Raw genomic sequence first — 15,749 nt, 5'->3', positions numbered from 1 at the left:
AAGGACGGAGCACAAGGAGGTTCAGTGACTTGCTCAGGGTCACACACACACAGGGAGTCGGTGGCTGAGCCTGGATTGAACTGGGAATCAAGCCCCTTTCTCTAACATTTCAAACACTCAATTGGAAACTCAAGCCCAACAATTTTAATATGACACTGAATGCTGTCTAATAAATGAAGGTCTGTGTGCTGCGTTATCAGGTTCAGGGTCACAGAATACAACCCTTCATTTGGATTTCAAAACGGTCTTTGTTTGACAAAATGACCCACAATCTGTTTGCAGATGCGATTTCCTGTTTTTTTCTTCTGAAGGCCGCTTCTCAGCTACTGAAAACTTCCCACACGTACAAAAGCAGCACTGTTAGCCACTGAACAAAAACATAGAATCCCCGAGGACGCAGAATGAAAATGTGAAAAAAGATCATGGGTGTGTTAATTATCTTCTCTGTGCTTTTGAGAAGGGGGCTGGTTCATTATCTTCACTGTGCTTTTGAGAAGGGGGCTGGTTCATTATCTTCACTGTGCTTTTGAGAAGGGGGCTGGTTCATTATCTTCACTGTGCTTTGAGAAGGGGGCTGGTTCATTATCTTCTCTGCTTTGAGAAGGGGGCAGGTTCATTATCTTCACTGCTTTGAGAAGGGGGCTGGTTCATTATCTTCGCTGTGCTTTGAGAAGGGGGCTGGTTCATTATCTTCACTGTGCTTTGAGAAGGGGGCTGGTTCATTATCTTCTCTGTGCTTTGAGAAGGGGGCTGGTTCATTATCTTCACTGTGCTTTGAGAAGGGGGCTGGTTCATCATCTTCTCTGTGCTTTACTACACTGTGCTGTGTTTTTACCAGAGGGGATACCAAAGCAGTAAACTTTGAGAAGAGGGGCTGTTATGGCCATCAATAGGATCAAACTGCAGCTGTAGTTGCACTGAATTGATTAAAGAGGTTTTGCAAACATCAAAGGATTTGCAAAGCTCGGATACCTATCGCCTGAGTCTGACTCGCAGCTAACCACACAGGGTCTTAAAAATAGAGGAAGTGTCTCAACTCCAGCACAGCGGTGACCACGCGTGTCTCTCTGTCTCACGCTATGACACGCGGTTTTCCGATGCTGCAAGAAATGTGACAAGCCAGCTGACCACAGAGCAGCAGAGAAGCAGCCTCAGTCAACAGACAGACTTCTCTTCCCCTCCTCCCCCTCACCCCCCTGCATTAAATCCTGCTACTTCTCCTCAACAGTCGACCCACACAAAGATCATTCTCTCTGATAGTCTGCTGATATAAGCTTGCACGTACTGAAAAGGCTTTTAGGAGTAGAGTTGGAAAACATTTTCTGTTCCTGACATTCGTGATCTTTCTGAGCAATTGGAGTCACTCAGAAACTGTGTTTATTTAGTTTTTTTTGTTGCTCAGTCTGTGTTGCTTTGACTGTGAGTTCAGGAGCTGCTCTTCAGTTCTAGCTGCGCTGCCATAGTTACTGTATTGTGAATCGGTACAGCCCTGGCTAGGACTACAGCTCCCAGCATGCCTCTGCACCCGCGGCAATGGCGAGGAATGCTGGGAGCTGTAGTTTAACTACAATACAAACTACAGCCTGCGTTACATGCGTCTATGGCAGCGCAGCTAGAACTGACGAGCAGTGAGTCAAAGCAACACAGACTGAGCAAAAACAATGTAATACAGCCCAGCCCAGCGCAGTGCAGCAAAGAACTACAGCTCCCAGCATCCCTCACCATTGCCACGGGTGCAGAGGCATGCTGGGAGCTGTAGTCCTAGCCAGGGCTGTACCGATTCACAATACAATAACTATGGCAGCGCAGCTAGAACTGAAGAGCAGCTCCTGAACTCACAGTCAAAGCCACACAGACTGAGCAAAAACAATGTAATACAGCCCAGCCCAGTGCATTGCAGTTAAAGAACTACAGCTCCCAGCATCCCTCACCATTGCCGCGGGTGCAGAGGCATGCTGGGAGCTGTAGTCCTAGCCAGGGCTGTACCGATTCACAATACAATATGGCAGTGCAGCTAGAACTGAAAAGCAGCTGCTAACTCTCTGTCAGAGCCACACACCCTGCTGCTGCCCGAGGACAGTCCTCGTTGCTGTGGAGCGAGGATGATGTGTTTGCTTTCGTGCCACGATGCAAATGTTATTGACACAGCCAGCACTGCCCTTCCTGTGATAATGGATACCATCTGTTATGCAGTAAATAATTGATAAAGCCTTTAATAATATACCAGCTCCCGATCGTATTTTATTCTCTGGTTCTCCAATTCATGATCAAGTATTTTTTGTTCTCTTTTTTTTTCACACTGTACTTTAAAAAAATATTCCTGGGGTTTTACAGAAGTCTGTATTTCTTCATTTTTTTTCAGCTGAAACGTGTCACAACGCCAGCATGTGGAACTACCTCTTTACATAAAAAAACCCCTAACGTTACATTGGATCAGATGCAACTGGAATAAAGCCAGGGGGCTTCTTAAAACGCTTTTTTTTTTTTTTTAGCTCAGCAAGGTTCACAGCCACACTTTGAGTTGTGAAACTAAAGCCAAGAACATAAGAAAGTTTCCAAACGAGAGGAGGCCCCATTCAGCCCATCTTGCTCGTTTGGTTGTTAGTAGCTTATTGATCCCAGAATCTCATCAAGCAGCTTCTTGAAGGATCCCAGGGTGTCAGCTTCAACAACATTACTGGGGAGTTGGTTCCAGACCCTCACGATTCTCTGTGTAAAAAAAGCGCCTCCTATTTTCTGTTCTGAATGCCCCTTTATCTAATCTCCATTTGTGACCCCTGGTCCTTGAGAGCAACACTGATGTGATTTTCAGTCTCGCTGGCATGAGATTCCCTGTGGACATGACCACTGTTGCGCCAGGCTGCTTCAGTTAATTGCTAATGATTTTATTTTAATTGCTAACGAGATGCCCTGGGTCTGATGTTTGTTTTATTATCGGAAAACTAAACAGGAAAAAAAAAACCTCACCCATATCCTGGAGACAGGAATTAAACACAGAGAGAGTGGGGGAAGGGTTAGCGTACCATAGTTTGATTTTAATAAGCTTTACCAGACCTCTCTGTGCTTTACAATGCTTACCTATGCTTTACCAGACCTCTCTGTGCTTTACAATGCTTCCCTGTGCTTTACCAGACCTCTCTGTGCTTTACAATGCTTCCCTATGCTTTACCACACCTCTCTGTGCTTTACAATGCTTCCCTATGCTTCACCAGACCTCTCTGTGCTTTACAATGCTTCCCTATGCTTTACCACACCTCTCTGTGCTTTACAATGCTTCCCTATGCTTTACCACACCTCTCTGTGCATTCAGCATGAATTAACACTTCTCACAATCCGCTGGTGGGGTGTAATGCATGCCTTATACATGCCATTAACAGAATTTGTCCAGTGTCCTGCGATTTAGGTCTCTGTATTAGCCCTCTCTGTTGCTGGTCTCACGGTATATTGCACATAATTTGCCTGTGACCCCGAGATAGCTGGTTTATCTTCTGTACACACTGTTCCTGTATTTAACTTCCCTATATTTTGGCCAGTGTACTGTGCATGCTTTGTGGATGGCCTGACAGACAGCCTCCACACACACACACACACACACACACACACAGATTCTGATCCTCTCAGTAACTTGCGAGATCAAAAAGGTTCTGAACGAGTTTCATCACAATCGGACGAGCAGCTCTCTAGACAGACAGACAAAGAGACAGACAGACAGCCTCCACACACAGACAGATTCTGAACCTCTCAATACCTTCCATGCATTTCATCACAAATCAGACAAGCCGTTCTCTAGATATTTTCAAACACCTTCTTAAAACAGAAGTTACTGATTTTACTCCTGCTCAAGAATACCCTTTTCAAGTTTCATCGTAACCATTTTAACAGAATACAAACTCTGAGAAGTCTGTGTCGCTTTGACCGAGTTCTGGAGCTGCTCTTCAGGTCTGATTTCCTGCCACAGATACCTGCAACGCAGGCTAGATCTGCCAAAGTGTGTTTTATATTAGCTACCGCCATCTAGTGCACAGCTAGTGTATCTGAAACTCGAGCTGAAGCGGCAGACCAGTAGATGGCGCTGGCTCTTGTTTCTAGAAAAACACTCTAGACTGATCTAGCCTGTGTTATGCACGTCTACAGCAGCTCAGCTAGAACTGAAGAGCAGCTCCTCAACTCACAGTCAAAGCAACACAGACTGAGCAAAACAATGTAATACAGCACAGCACAGCACAGCCGTGTGGAGTAGTGGTTAGGGCTCTGGACTCCTGACCAGAGGGTCATGGGTTCAAACCCTGGTGGGGGGACACTACTGTTGTACCCTTGAGCAAGGTACTTTACCTAGATTGCTCCAGTAACTGTATAAATGGGTAATTGTATGTCAAAATAATGTGTAAAAAAATAATGTAATTGTATGTAAAAATAATGTGATATCTTCTAACAATTGTAAGTCGCACTGGATAAGGGCGTCTGCTAAAATAAATAAAGAACTACAGCTCCCAGCATTCCTCACCATTGCCGCGGGTGCAGAGGCATGCTGGGAGCTGTAGTTCTAGCATGCCTCTGCACCCGCGGCAATGGTGAGGGATGCTGGGATGCAGCAGTCAAAGCCTGTGTGACTGACAATAACAAAACACAGTATTTCAGCAAGCGCAATAGCCGACAAAGTTTGAGACTAACACGAGTTGCATAAGAAACGCAATTGGTTACACAGGGGACATTGGTTAACAAAACCAGATGCTTGTTGAATAGTTATTTGTTTTTCTCCAGCTGTGTGCGGTCCTTTTAAAATGAACACTGTCGGGACTGTTTTCCTAAAACGTTTTTAAATATCTTTAGAAATGAGTCGTTTGGTGCTCATCTGTTGTCAGGTTTTGATCAAACAGAAGTCACTTCTATCAACAGACCCGTTTCACATAGGCTGAGCAATTGCCATCTGCTCTGAATGCATTTGAAATAAGATTAAAATACATGTTTAGTCTCTTAAAAACACACACACACACACACACACACACACACACACACGCACACACACACACACACACACACACACAGAGACACACTGACACACACACACACACACAGACCACACACACACACACACACACACACACACTGACTGACAGACACACACACACACACACACACACACACACACACACACACAGACCACACACACAGACACACACACAGACCACACACACACACACACACACACACACACACACACACTGACTGACAGACACACACACACACACACACACACACACACACACACAGACCACACACACACACACACACACAGGCTCCCAGACACACACACACACACACACACACACACACACACACACACACACACACACAGGCTCCCAGACACACACACACACACACACACAGGCTCCCAGACACACACACACACACACACAGACCACACACACAGACAGGCAGCCAGACACACACACACAAACCTCTATCGTGTCTAAATAGAATAACTATATACGGGCATGAATGTAACCGCTTTGTATTTTAGCGCTGGTAGTTTGGCAAACTTATAATGAGAAATTAAAACTCAATATACCCACAGAAAGGCATGACGTAGCCGTTTCCAATGATGTCATGTATTTTGTTGATTAATTAATTAATTAATTAATTAATTGTTTATTTAGCAGACACCTTTATCCAAGGCGACTTACAGAGACTAGGGTGTGTGAACTATGCATCAGCTGCAGAGTCACAATTACGTCTCACCCGAAAGACGGAGCACAAGGAGGTGAAGTGACTTGCTCAGGGTCACACAATGAGTCAGTGGCTGAGGTGGGATTTGAACCGGGGACCTCGAGGTTACAAGCCCTTTTCTTTAACCACTGGACCACACAGACTCCTATTGAGGAATATATATGGCGTTGAGTCTATGTATCCAAATATACCTGTAATTATATATATATCTTGTATATGACGTTTTTAAAGTTAAGAGACGCTCTACGTCACTTTATCAGATGTTTGTGAGACATCAAGGCTTCTTTCCCGTTTAAATTGCTGAAGTCATTCTTCCTTGTTTTATTAACGACTAAGGGAGAATGAAAAGCAGTGTGTTACGCAGCCATCACAAGATCAGTTATCTCGAGTTTATTTTCATATCATTATATTACGATCATTAGGCTGGGGGGGGGGTGGGGAATACGTCGTTGGAGATGAGTGATAGCTCTAATGAATGGGCAGAACTTCCCGAAACTTCCCGTTTTACACAATTAGGTCAATAGGAACATTTGAAAACAAACAAGTGAGGCATCTAAAAAACCAACCGCCAATACAACAATGATCTCACACAAAAAAATTATACATATAAACACTGCATGCCCGTCTATCTCAAACCAGCAGACTTCACAATTATGTATTTTTCATATCTGTCTATCTCTATCTACAGTATCTCCCAGCTGTCTATATACATATGAGAATTATAGATATATAAGAACATAAGAAAGTTTCCAAACGAGAGGAGGCCATTCAGCCCATCTTTCTCGTTTGGTTGTTAGTAGCTTATTGATCCCAGAATCTCATCAAGCAGCTTCTTGAAGGATCCCAGGGTGTCAGCTTCAACAACATTACTGGGGAGTTGGTTCCAGACCCTCACAATTCTCTGTGTAAAAAAAGTGCCTCCTATTTTCTGTTCTGAATGCCCCTTTATCTAATCTCCACTTGTGACCCCTGGTCCTTGTTTCTTTTTTTCAGGGCGAAAAAGTCCCCTGGGTCGATATTGTCTATACCTTTTAGGATTTTGAATGCTTGAATCAGATCAACACGGAGTCTTCTTTGTTCAAGACTGTAGATTCAATTCTTTTAGCCTGTCTGCATACGACATGCCTTTTAAACCCGGGATAATTCGGGTCGCTCTTCTTTGCACTCTTTCTAGAGAAGCAATATCCTTTTTGTAACGAGGTGACCAGAACTGAACACAATATTCTAGATGAGGTCTTACTAATGCATTGTAAAGTTTTAACATTACTTCCCTTGATTTAAATTCAGACAGGGAGGCACCAGCGGTTTTCCTTCTTAGTAAAACTAAAAAAATATACTTTAAAAATAAGCCATGAACAGTTTATATATATAAATATATATATAAAGAAAAAAGAAAAGGATATTTCAGGTACTTAAAAAGGTAGAATAATTGATTACAAATCAATTATCAGGACGTTTCGGACTACAAGTCCTTCATCGACTGAATACAAAAAAACAGTGTTTTAAAAAGTTGATAAAAAAACAAAAACAAACAAGTAGTCTTTTAAACAAAATTCCAGAATGTTGATGATGATGACATTATATATATATATATATATATATATATATATATATATATATATATATATATACACGAAGTATTATATTTTGTGTTTGTGATAAAGCAGACTTGACTATTTTGACATGATATTTTATATAAAGGATGATAATAACATTTCATTTTTTTAAAATTTTATTCTAATTTCTACGCTTAGCAGTTTCGTATCCTCTCCTATAACTGAAGACAAAGAGAACAGCTGTGACTTGAGCCGTCCCCTTAAAAACAACATTATTGCACAACTTAATACAGGACCGTTATGTCCTTATCCTATCCTATAAGACAAACGACTTACCATAAACCGCCATGAAACAGAGAAAGCGGATTCCTCTCCAGCTGTATTCCATGATTTTAAATGTGCCCTTCTTTGCATTGACAGAGTAGAAAGATTGATCCTCACTCCGTGTTCTCGGAGCGCTCGCTTCATCACTGATGCGGGTCCTAGAAAGACACGCCCCTTCACGCTTTGTTTTCCGTTTCTGCTCTGGGCAATTTGTTTTTTTAGGGTTTTTTTGGGTGGTGGGGGGGAAAGCGGCACTTTTGAGACACACCTACATACATCATTGTACGAGTCGGTTTATTATATTAGTGATAAACACATTTAACATTAAAAATAACTTGTTTGAATGACGTTTTGTCAGAAGAACCCACAAAAAATACAAAAGTAACTCGTCTCGATGCGAGAGGACTGTGTATTTGTGTAACTTGGCCGTAGAGCTTCAAACAAGCAAGAGAGTGTTCAAGTGAAGCGTGTAGCTCATCTGTTTACAATAGACCACTTTTCAGACACAGAAAGGTATGGTAAAGCACAGGGAAGCATTGTAAAGCACAGAGAGGTCTGGTAAAGCATAGGGAAGCATTGTAAAGCACAGAGAGGTCTGGTAAAGCATAGGGAAGCATTGTAAAGCACAGAGAGGTCTGGTAAAGCATAGGGAAGCATTGTAAAGCATAGAGAGGTCTGGTAAAGCATAGGGAAGCATTGTAAAGCACAGAGAGGTGTGGTAAAGCATAGGGAAGCATTGTAAAGCATAGAGAGGTCTGGTAAAGCATAGGGAAGCATTGCAAGCACGGAGAGGTCTGGTAAAGTATATTAAACAACAAACCATGGTAAACGACTAAAAATAACCCATTCGGATGTCGCCCGGTTCAGCAGACAGCGGATCCAATGCGCTGGCGAGGTGGTTGGTTCCTCCCCTGTTTGGACCCAGCGTTCTCGAAAGCGGTGTTGTTTATCCGGGTCCGGGCTCGGATAGAACTCCATACTCCTTTGATCTTATCAGTATGAGACAGAGCCCAGTAATCTATACTTCCACTACAAAACAGCTGAACACACAAAGAAATCAACGTATCATTTCTGAACAGCTACACGTGCATTCAAACGTGAGCTTGTCGGTCTCCCATGCTTCAAGGGGCGTGTCCTCTCTGTAGCACGTCATTGTAGACCTGTTCAGGTAACCTGCAGGTTTTATTTTATGTTTGTTTTTTTTTTCTTTTAGAATCCGGAGTCAGAAACCCTCACAAATCTATTTTGTACTTGTGCTACAACGAGCGCACATCGAAAAGAGCCGCGTAATTTTAGTAGAACTCAAACCGCCACTGAAGTTAAAGTGAAAGACGTTCAGGCGGTACGTCACGCAGAAGATAACACAGGGAGACGGAGTTTATTTCTGAATCGATTAATTTCAAATGACAAAGTATTATCTTTACAAATCACAATCCTGTAAATAAAACATCCCCACATTTGTTACGAATAATGTTCACATGATCTGCAATCTCTTGTCTTTACAAAAATACAAAATCTAAACAAAACAGTTATTTATTATGAAGTTATGTTTTCTGAAGACTCACCTATAGATCTCTTGATCCGCCCCTCCTGCTCTGCACTGGACTCTCCTGACCTCAGCGCCTCGTCACTGGATCCTCAGCTGATGCGCTATCCTTGCACTATTGCACTGCTAATCTGTCACTGTAGATCTAACTCGCTGTGATCCTAACTTGTTGCCTCCTGGTTCATATTGTATTCTAGCAGTGTTATTATTATCAGCACTGTCTGTAAACCGCACTGTGTTTAAATATGAAGCTTGCATTGTAACCCTGTCTGTGCTGCCCTGTGACTCATGTGTTCGTCGCCTGGGACAAAGACGTCTGACAAATACATAATAATGACAATCTGAATACTTTTTGCTCTGTTGTGAGTGGATCACATAATGTTATACATTAGGCAACACTGACCTCTTGTGGTAGAGAGCGGTAATGAACAGAGTCAGACCGCAATCAAAGCGATATCAATTTATTTTTGGCGGGGAGGGGGAACGGACGGATTGTTGTTTTCACAATACCTTGGTTAAGAGAAAGGGTTCTCACTCCTGCATTGACGCATTCCTTCCACTTTGCATACGTTTTGTTTTTAAATGCCAGTGTCACATTTATATATTATTATTATTTCCTAGCAGACGCCCTTATCCAAGGCGACTTACAATTGTTACAAAATACCACAGTACAAAATATCACATTATAAAATATTATTATTATTTATTTCTTAGCAGATGCCCTTATTCAGGGCGACTTATACAATTGTTACAAGATATCACATTTTTTTTTACATACAATTCCCCATTTATACAGTTGGGTTTTTACTGGAGCAATCTAGGTAAAGTACCTTGCTCAAGGGTACAGCAGCAGTGTCCCCCCACCTGGGATTGAACCCACGACCCTCCGGTCAAGAGTCCAGAGCCCCTAGCCACTACCCCACACTCCTGCCCTAAAATATCACATGACAAGTTATCACATAAAATCTCATATTACAGAATATCCTAATACAGATGAGAGCAGTAATGAAAGTATAATGAAATTCAAATAAGAGCAAACTAAAGCACACAGTAAATAATTACATGTAAGAGTGGGTTCGTCTGAGAGCAGTTAAACTTATATTGAAAAGGTTTGCTTATATGAGTAAAGTCCAGTAAGAGCACGCAGTGAGTACGATGAATGGATGAGAACGATTTCAAATAAGAACAATTACAAAAAACATGAGCACAGTTACCTATAAGAGTAAAATCAAGTCCCAGATTCATGAAGTAGATATAATTAAGAGCAGTAGTAGAATACAGTGAGGTGTGGAGCAGTTCAGTGCAAGTACAAGCTGATGACAGATGATCACATCTCGTAATAGGCGACATGCCGCCTGCTTGACTCGAGTTTCTTGTGTACTTAATAAACCTGGACCTTCCCCTGGATGAGAGAGGAGTCTGTGCAGAGTTTGGCTGCGCTGGCTCCTGCAGGCTCCGAATGCAGAAAGGAGCAGAGAGACACACAAACTTTATATATTAAGATTCGGCAGACCCCTGCTTTATCCCAGGCGACTCACACAGGAGTCACAGGGCAGCACAGACAGGGTTACAATGCAAGCTTCATATTTAAACACAGTGCGGTTTACAGCCAGGGCGACAGTAAGACTCAAATTCAAGGTTCAGGTGAGACCCTAGCTCTCGGCCTGCACTTCCTCATACACAGTGGTAAGTTTATCGTCTGTCTGCTGCCTGAGTTGAGGACGATTTACATCAACCCTGTTAGGGAGGAAACAAGTTAACAGCTTGTTAAACACGAATCAATGTGCAGGGCTTGTGGCAGGTGCATTCAAACTGACTAATGCAAAACTCCTCCGCAGCACCTCCCAGGAGTTAAAACCATCGCGATTCATGACAGCAATTAAAACTGAGCTCAGTGGAGAGACGGCTTTCATATATAAGATCTTGTGCTATAACAATGCTGTATAACGTTCACCTGCATTCACTGCTAGCATTGATCTTCTTCCAGACACACACACAGACTGCGATCACGACTCCACTCAGCACTGTGAACACCAGCACCCTCACAATGAGCTCAGTGGAGAGACGGCTTTCATATATAAGATCCTGTGCTATAACAATGCTGTATAACGTTCACCTGCATTCACTGCTAGCATTGATCTTCTTCCAGACACTCACACAGACTGCGATCACGACTCCACTCAGCACTATGAACACCAGCACCCTCACAATGAGCTCAGTGGAGAGACGGCTTTCATATATAAGATCCTGTGCTATAACAATGCTGTATAACGTTCACCTGCATTCACTGCTAGCATTGATCTTCTTCCAGACACTCACACAGACTGCGATCACGACTCCACTCAGCACTATGAACACCAGCAACCTCACAATGAGCTCAGTGGAGAGACGGCTTTCATATATAAGATCCTGTGCTATAACAATGCTGTATAACGTTCACCTGCATTCAGTGCTAGCATTGATCTTCTTCCAGACACTCACACAGACTGCGATCATGACTCCACTCAGCACTATGAACACCAGCACCCTCACAATGAGCTCAGTGGAGGGTCTTATTGTGGTGGTTTCACCTTCTGTCCGCATGAAAAAGGGAACAAAATAACAAATATTCAGTGATAATGTTGCTGGGGCAAAAAGAGATATGAGATTAAGAGTCAGGATTCTTACCTCTGTTGCCGTTTCTTTTACTGCAGTAATGTGAAGGTGTCACAGTAGTGGTCTTGTTGCTGACAGGGTTGCTGGCCACACAGGTGTAGGTAACATCGCCCCCTTGCATTTCCTGTGAGATCTCCAGTTCTGTTGTGTTGAGTGGCTTCCCGTCTCTCATCCAGGACACGTTCACTTCACTGGCGTTTCCCACAAAGCACAGCAGAGTGCAGCTCCTCCTATTGATCTTTTCAACATGAGGTCCTGGAACCGGGTCTGTGGAAGGAAAGTAATGACAGGTCATATTTTTTCAATGAAATGTTTTTTTTTTATTTTTTATAATTGTTATAAACACGTTGAATCAAAGAGGCAAAGACCCCAGTGACTTCTTTACAGAGCAAGTCTTTCAGATCAGCATGTTTGAAGGCACGAAGTTACAAAGATGCTTATCCTAAAAGAAAAACAAAAGAACAAAAGCATGAGAGAGAAAGAAAGAAAGGATACTTACTGTAAACAGACAGGTAAAATCTCTTGTGAAATATGTCCCTCACTGTCTCCACTTGGTAGATCCCTCTGTCTTCTGTGTTTAAATGATGAATCTGCAGTGAGCCAGTGTTCATGTTTAACTGCAGTCGTGATTTAAATCTCTCAATAAAATCAGTCTTAATCTTCCCTTCCTGAAGTCTTGCTATAGGCCTATCTGGACCTGCAGGACCGTATCTCCAGTGAACCTCTATATCCAGCTGCAGGTTTGCTATTTCCACAGGGAAAGTGAACGATTCCCCCACAATCCCCTTCACCTGCTGGCCTCCAAGCTGAGCTGCAGAGCTTGGTTGACCTGAAGCAGGAAGAGGAAGTAGAAAGCGTGTGTCTTCTTTCACCGCACTAACAGATGATTATTTTACTAACAGTATGTGTCAGTGATGGAGATTGCCAAGACTGGTATAAACATGCAATGTTCTTCCAGGGGTCTCAATACAGAATGTAACCCGCTTCACAAAGTGTAGTGTTTTCCCTAACGCCTAATGGATTTTAATATCTCTTTTTAACTCTTAGTACTTATTTGTATATTATACTTGAATAAAAACAAATTGATTTTCTTCTTCTGGTTAATCTAAAGGGTGCATTCCATCTATTATTTTAGAGGATTAGCGCCCTCCATCTGTGGTCCTTTGTCTGTCTTTGTTTTACTTTTCTGACATCTTTATTATAACTTCCCTTCTTTTCCTGTTTACTTTATATATATTGTCAGTATCTTTTCTCTATTCAGTCTCCCTTCCTCTTTCCCTAGCAAGTTCTTTATATTGACCTCATATACCTCCATTTCTCTCAGCCTCCTCTCCATTTTCCTTCTCTGCTCCTCATATCTCACATTTTAATAAATAATGTTCCACTCTTTCTGCTACTTTCCATTGTTCACACTTTCCATCTTCATGTTTCCCCAGTCTTAAAAGATGTTTATTTAAAGAACTCTGCCCAATCCTTAACCTATCCAACGCTCTTTCCTCTTTCCTTCCCAACTCTTTAACTAATTGATTTTCATCGCTTGCCTCTGTTTTATATTGTAAATTATATAACTAACCAGACCCAATATTTGGGTGTTACAAGAAAGAAAGACAGATACTCCATGAGAGAGATGTTCTTGGTGGAGAGCCGCAGGGTTTTCTGGTTTTCGTTGCACCCAGAGTTCTCAATCGCTTAATTTCAACCCATGATTTTCTTAATTGGTCAACGCTACCGTTTTGAGCCCTTGCTGATTTAAAGATACTCAGAAGCCCTGCAGGTTTGTGTCTCTGCAGGACCAGGGCTGTCCACCTCTGCTACAGCCCCTCTCCCCCAGTCACCCCATAATGCCCAACCCGGGGCAGTGGTTCCGCTTACAAGCAGCTCTGAAGTAAATACAAGCAGCCCAATGAATCAGAATCGACATCATTGTGTCGTTATCATCCATGCTTTGACTAAATGAACACATTGAGGGAGAGAGGAGAGGAGAGGGAAGGAGAGAGGGGAAAAAGCTGAGAGAGAGAGAGAGAGGACACACACCTCCCCCTCCTCTCTCTCTCTTTTTATCAATAATATCCAAATCAGGTATTTGACTCATATTTTTGTGTTACTTATTTCACTGCAGTACAGCAGTTCATCGTTTATTTACAACGCCTCTGTAGGGGATTTTGGGTAACGGAAACCAGGAAAGTGTTTCAGAGCAACGGGGTGAAAAAAACCCCAAACTATTGTGATACTCACTGTAAACAGACAGGTGGAATCTCTTCTTAAATCCGTTTTCTTCGATTTCCTCCACTTGGTAAATCCCTCTGTCTGCTGTCTGCAATCCATTAATCCTGAGAGAGCTGCTCATATTGTCCAGCTGCAGCCTTGCTTTGAACCTTTTGTCAAAAACTTTAATCTTCCCGTTTTGAATTTTCGCAATGACCGAGTCCGGCTCCACAGGACCGTATCTCCAGTAGACCTCTGTATCCGGCTGCAGGTTCGGGATCTCCATGGGGAAAGTGAGCGATTCCCCCACAATCCCGTTCACCTGCTGGGTTACCAGCTGAGCGGTGGACACGTGGGAAGCTGTGAGCAGCAATAAGAACACAGTCAGTGGTTCTGTGATATATACAAGATGCATCTCCCTGATGCACGCCAGTGTGACTCTGTGATATATACAAGATGCATCTCCCTGATGCACGTCAGTGCGACACTGTGATATATACAAGATGCATCTCTCTGATATATACAAGATGCATCTCCCTGATATATACAAGATGCATCTCCCTGATACACGTCAGTGTGAAAGATGCATCTCCCTGATACACGTCAGTGTTTCTCTGTGTCTGTGTTTGCAAAGCAAAGCAGAGAGCTACAGACGCGTTTACAGCCTCAGCTTGTTCTGCAGCAGCCGCTCACAGCCCTACTAAAGCAGCTCACCAGCATTGTGACGCGCTGACCACAGCGATGCGTGTGTGAGAAGCTGGTCTGACACAGGCCGGCTCAAACCACAGTCTCACGTAGGGGTGCAGACGCAGTATAACACTGTGGAAAATGCATTTCCTGAGCTCAGCAACACATGCCTATCACACACACACCTCAAACATAAGAAATACAAAAGTCAATGAACAAGCAGTTCAACACTTTACAAAAAAAATGCACACAACACGAATACAATTTCACAGTCTTAGAAGAAATACAATGAGATAATGTACAATACCAGTATGCCTGAAGGTTTAAATAGACCGGAATAGCAGATCGTTACATCATTAACTACGTAGCAATGACATCACAACAAGCACATTAATAGATTTCAATAGAAATAAGCGAGTGTGGTTATTGTGGCATCACAAGCCTAGAAGCGCCTCCACTGTTAGTTTTCAAACACGCTTTCTCTTGACCAAAGCGTGTTAAACACACCGCAACGTTGGGAAGACGGATCTTTTGAGCAAAAACTTTTTTTTTTTTTTAAACACATTTGCAGTTTTACAATATATATATATATATATGTTAATTTCTGTGAAACTAAATTAAACAGATAATTGTGGACATAGAAAGAAAGTATTTAAAAAAATAGTTCCAAGGGCAGTATAAAAACTAATCAAACTGTATTAAGAAGTAGAACGACTTACTGTATTAAAAGGAAAAGATAAAAAAAGAACATATGTCTATAAGGGATGAGTAATTATTTATATAAAAGCAGTTAATATATATAATAATGTAGATTTTTTTAGTAAGATTATAAAAAAAAAACCTCAAAATAATCTCCATGGCTTTGTAGTCTAAATAACGCTTTCTCGTTGTTATATTATTTTGGAAAATTATTCTTATTGAAAACAGTGTTTGAACAAGAAACTTTAATTGAAAACTTTCATTGAAACTTTTGTTTGCAGTGGTGGCCACGCACGTTAAAAGCAGCCAAGAAACAGAAATTCAAATATAAGAGAAACGTTGCTCGCTTA

General features: G+C 42.2%; 1 protein-coding gene across 3 annotated transcripts in view; it reads right to left on the bottom strand.

Moving 5' to 3' along the window:
• The window catches only part of LOC117409995 (CD48 antigen-like), a 36,602-nt gene that overhangs the window by 20,492 nt on the left and 361 nt on the right, over window positions 1–15,749 (bottom strand). The window contains exons 2-6 of one of the 3 annotated variants that reach the window (XM_059021771.1): window positions 14,044–14,373; window positions 12,308–12,637; window positions 11,821–12,075; window positions 11,594–11,726; window positions 9,907–10,890 (exon numbers count right to left, since the gene is read on the bottom strand). In XM_059021771.1, the coding sequence (XP_058877754.1) occupies window positions 10,806–10,890; window positions 11,594–11,726; window positions 11,821–12,075; window positions 12,308–12,637; window positions 14,044–14,373 (1,133 nt within the window). In that variant the 3' untranslated portion in view covers window positions 9,907–10,805. Of the gene's footprint in view, window positions 1–7,619; window positions 8,313–9,906; window positions 10,891–11,593; window positions 11,727–11,820; window positions 12,076–12,307; window positions 12,638–14,043; window positions 14,374–15,749 lie in introns of those variants that run through there. The other 2 variants (XM_059021770.1, XM_059021772.1) reach the window with 2 other exon arrangements.

Source organism: Acipenser ruthenus, unplaced genomic scaffold (assembly GCF_902713425.1).
Source record: "Acipenser ruthenus unplaced genomic scaffold, fAciRut3.2 maternal haplotype, whole genome shotgun sequence".
In the NCBI taxonomy this organism is placed as follows: domain Eukaryota; kingdom Metazoa; phylum Chordata; class Actinopteri; order Acipenseriformes; family Acipenseridae; genus Acipenser; species Acipenser ruthenus.
Note: the sequence above shows the minus strand (reverse complement) of the source record. Positions and strands in the feature narration are given on the sequence as shown.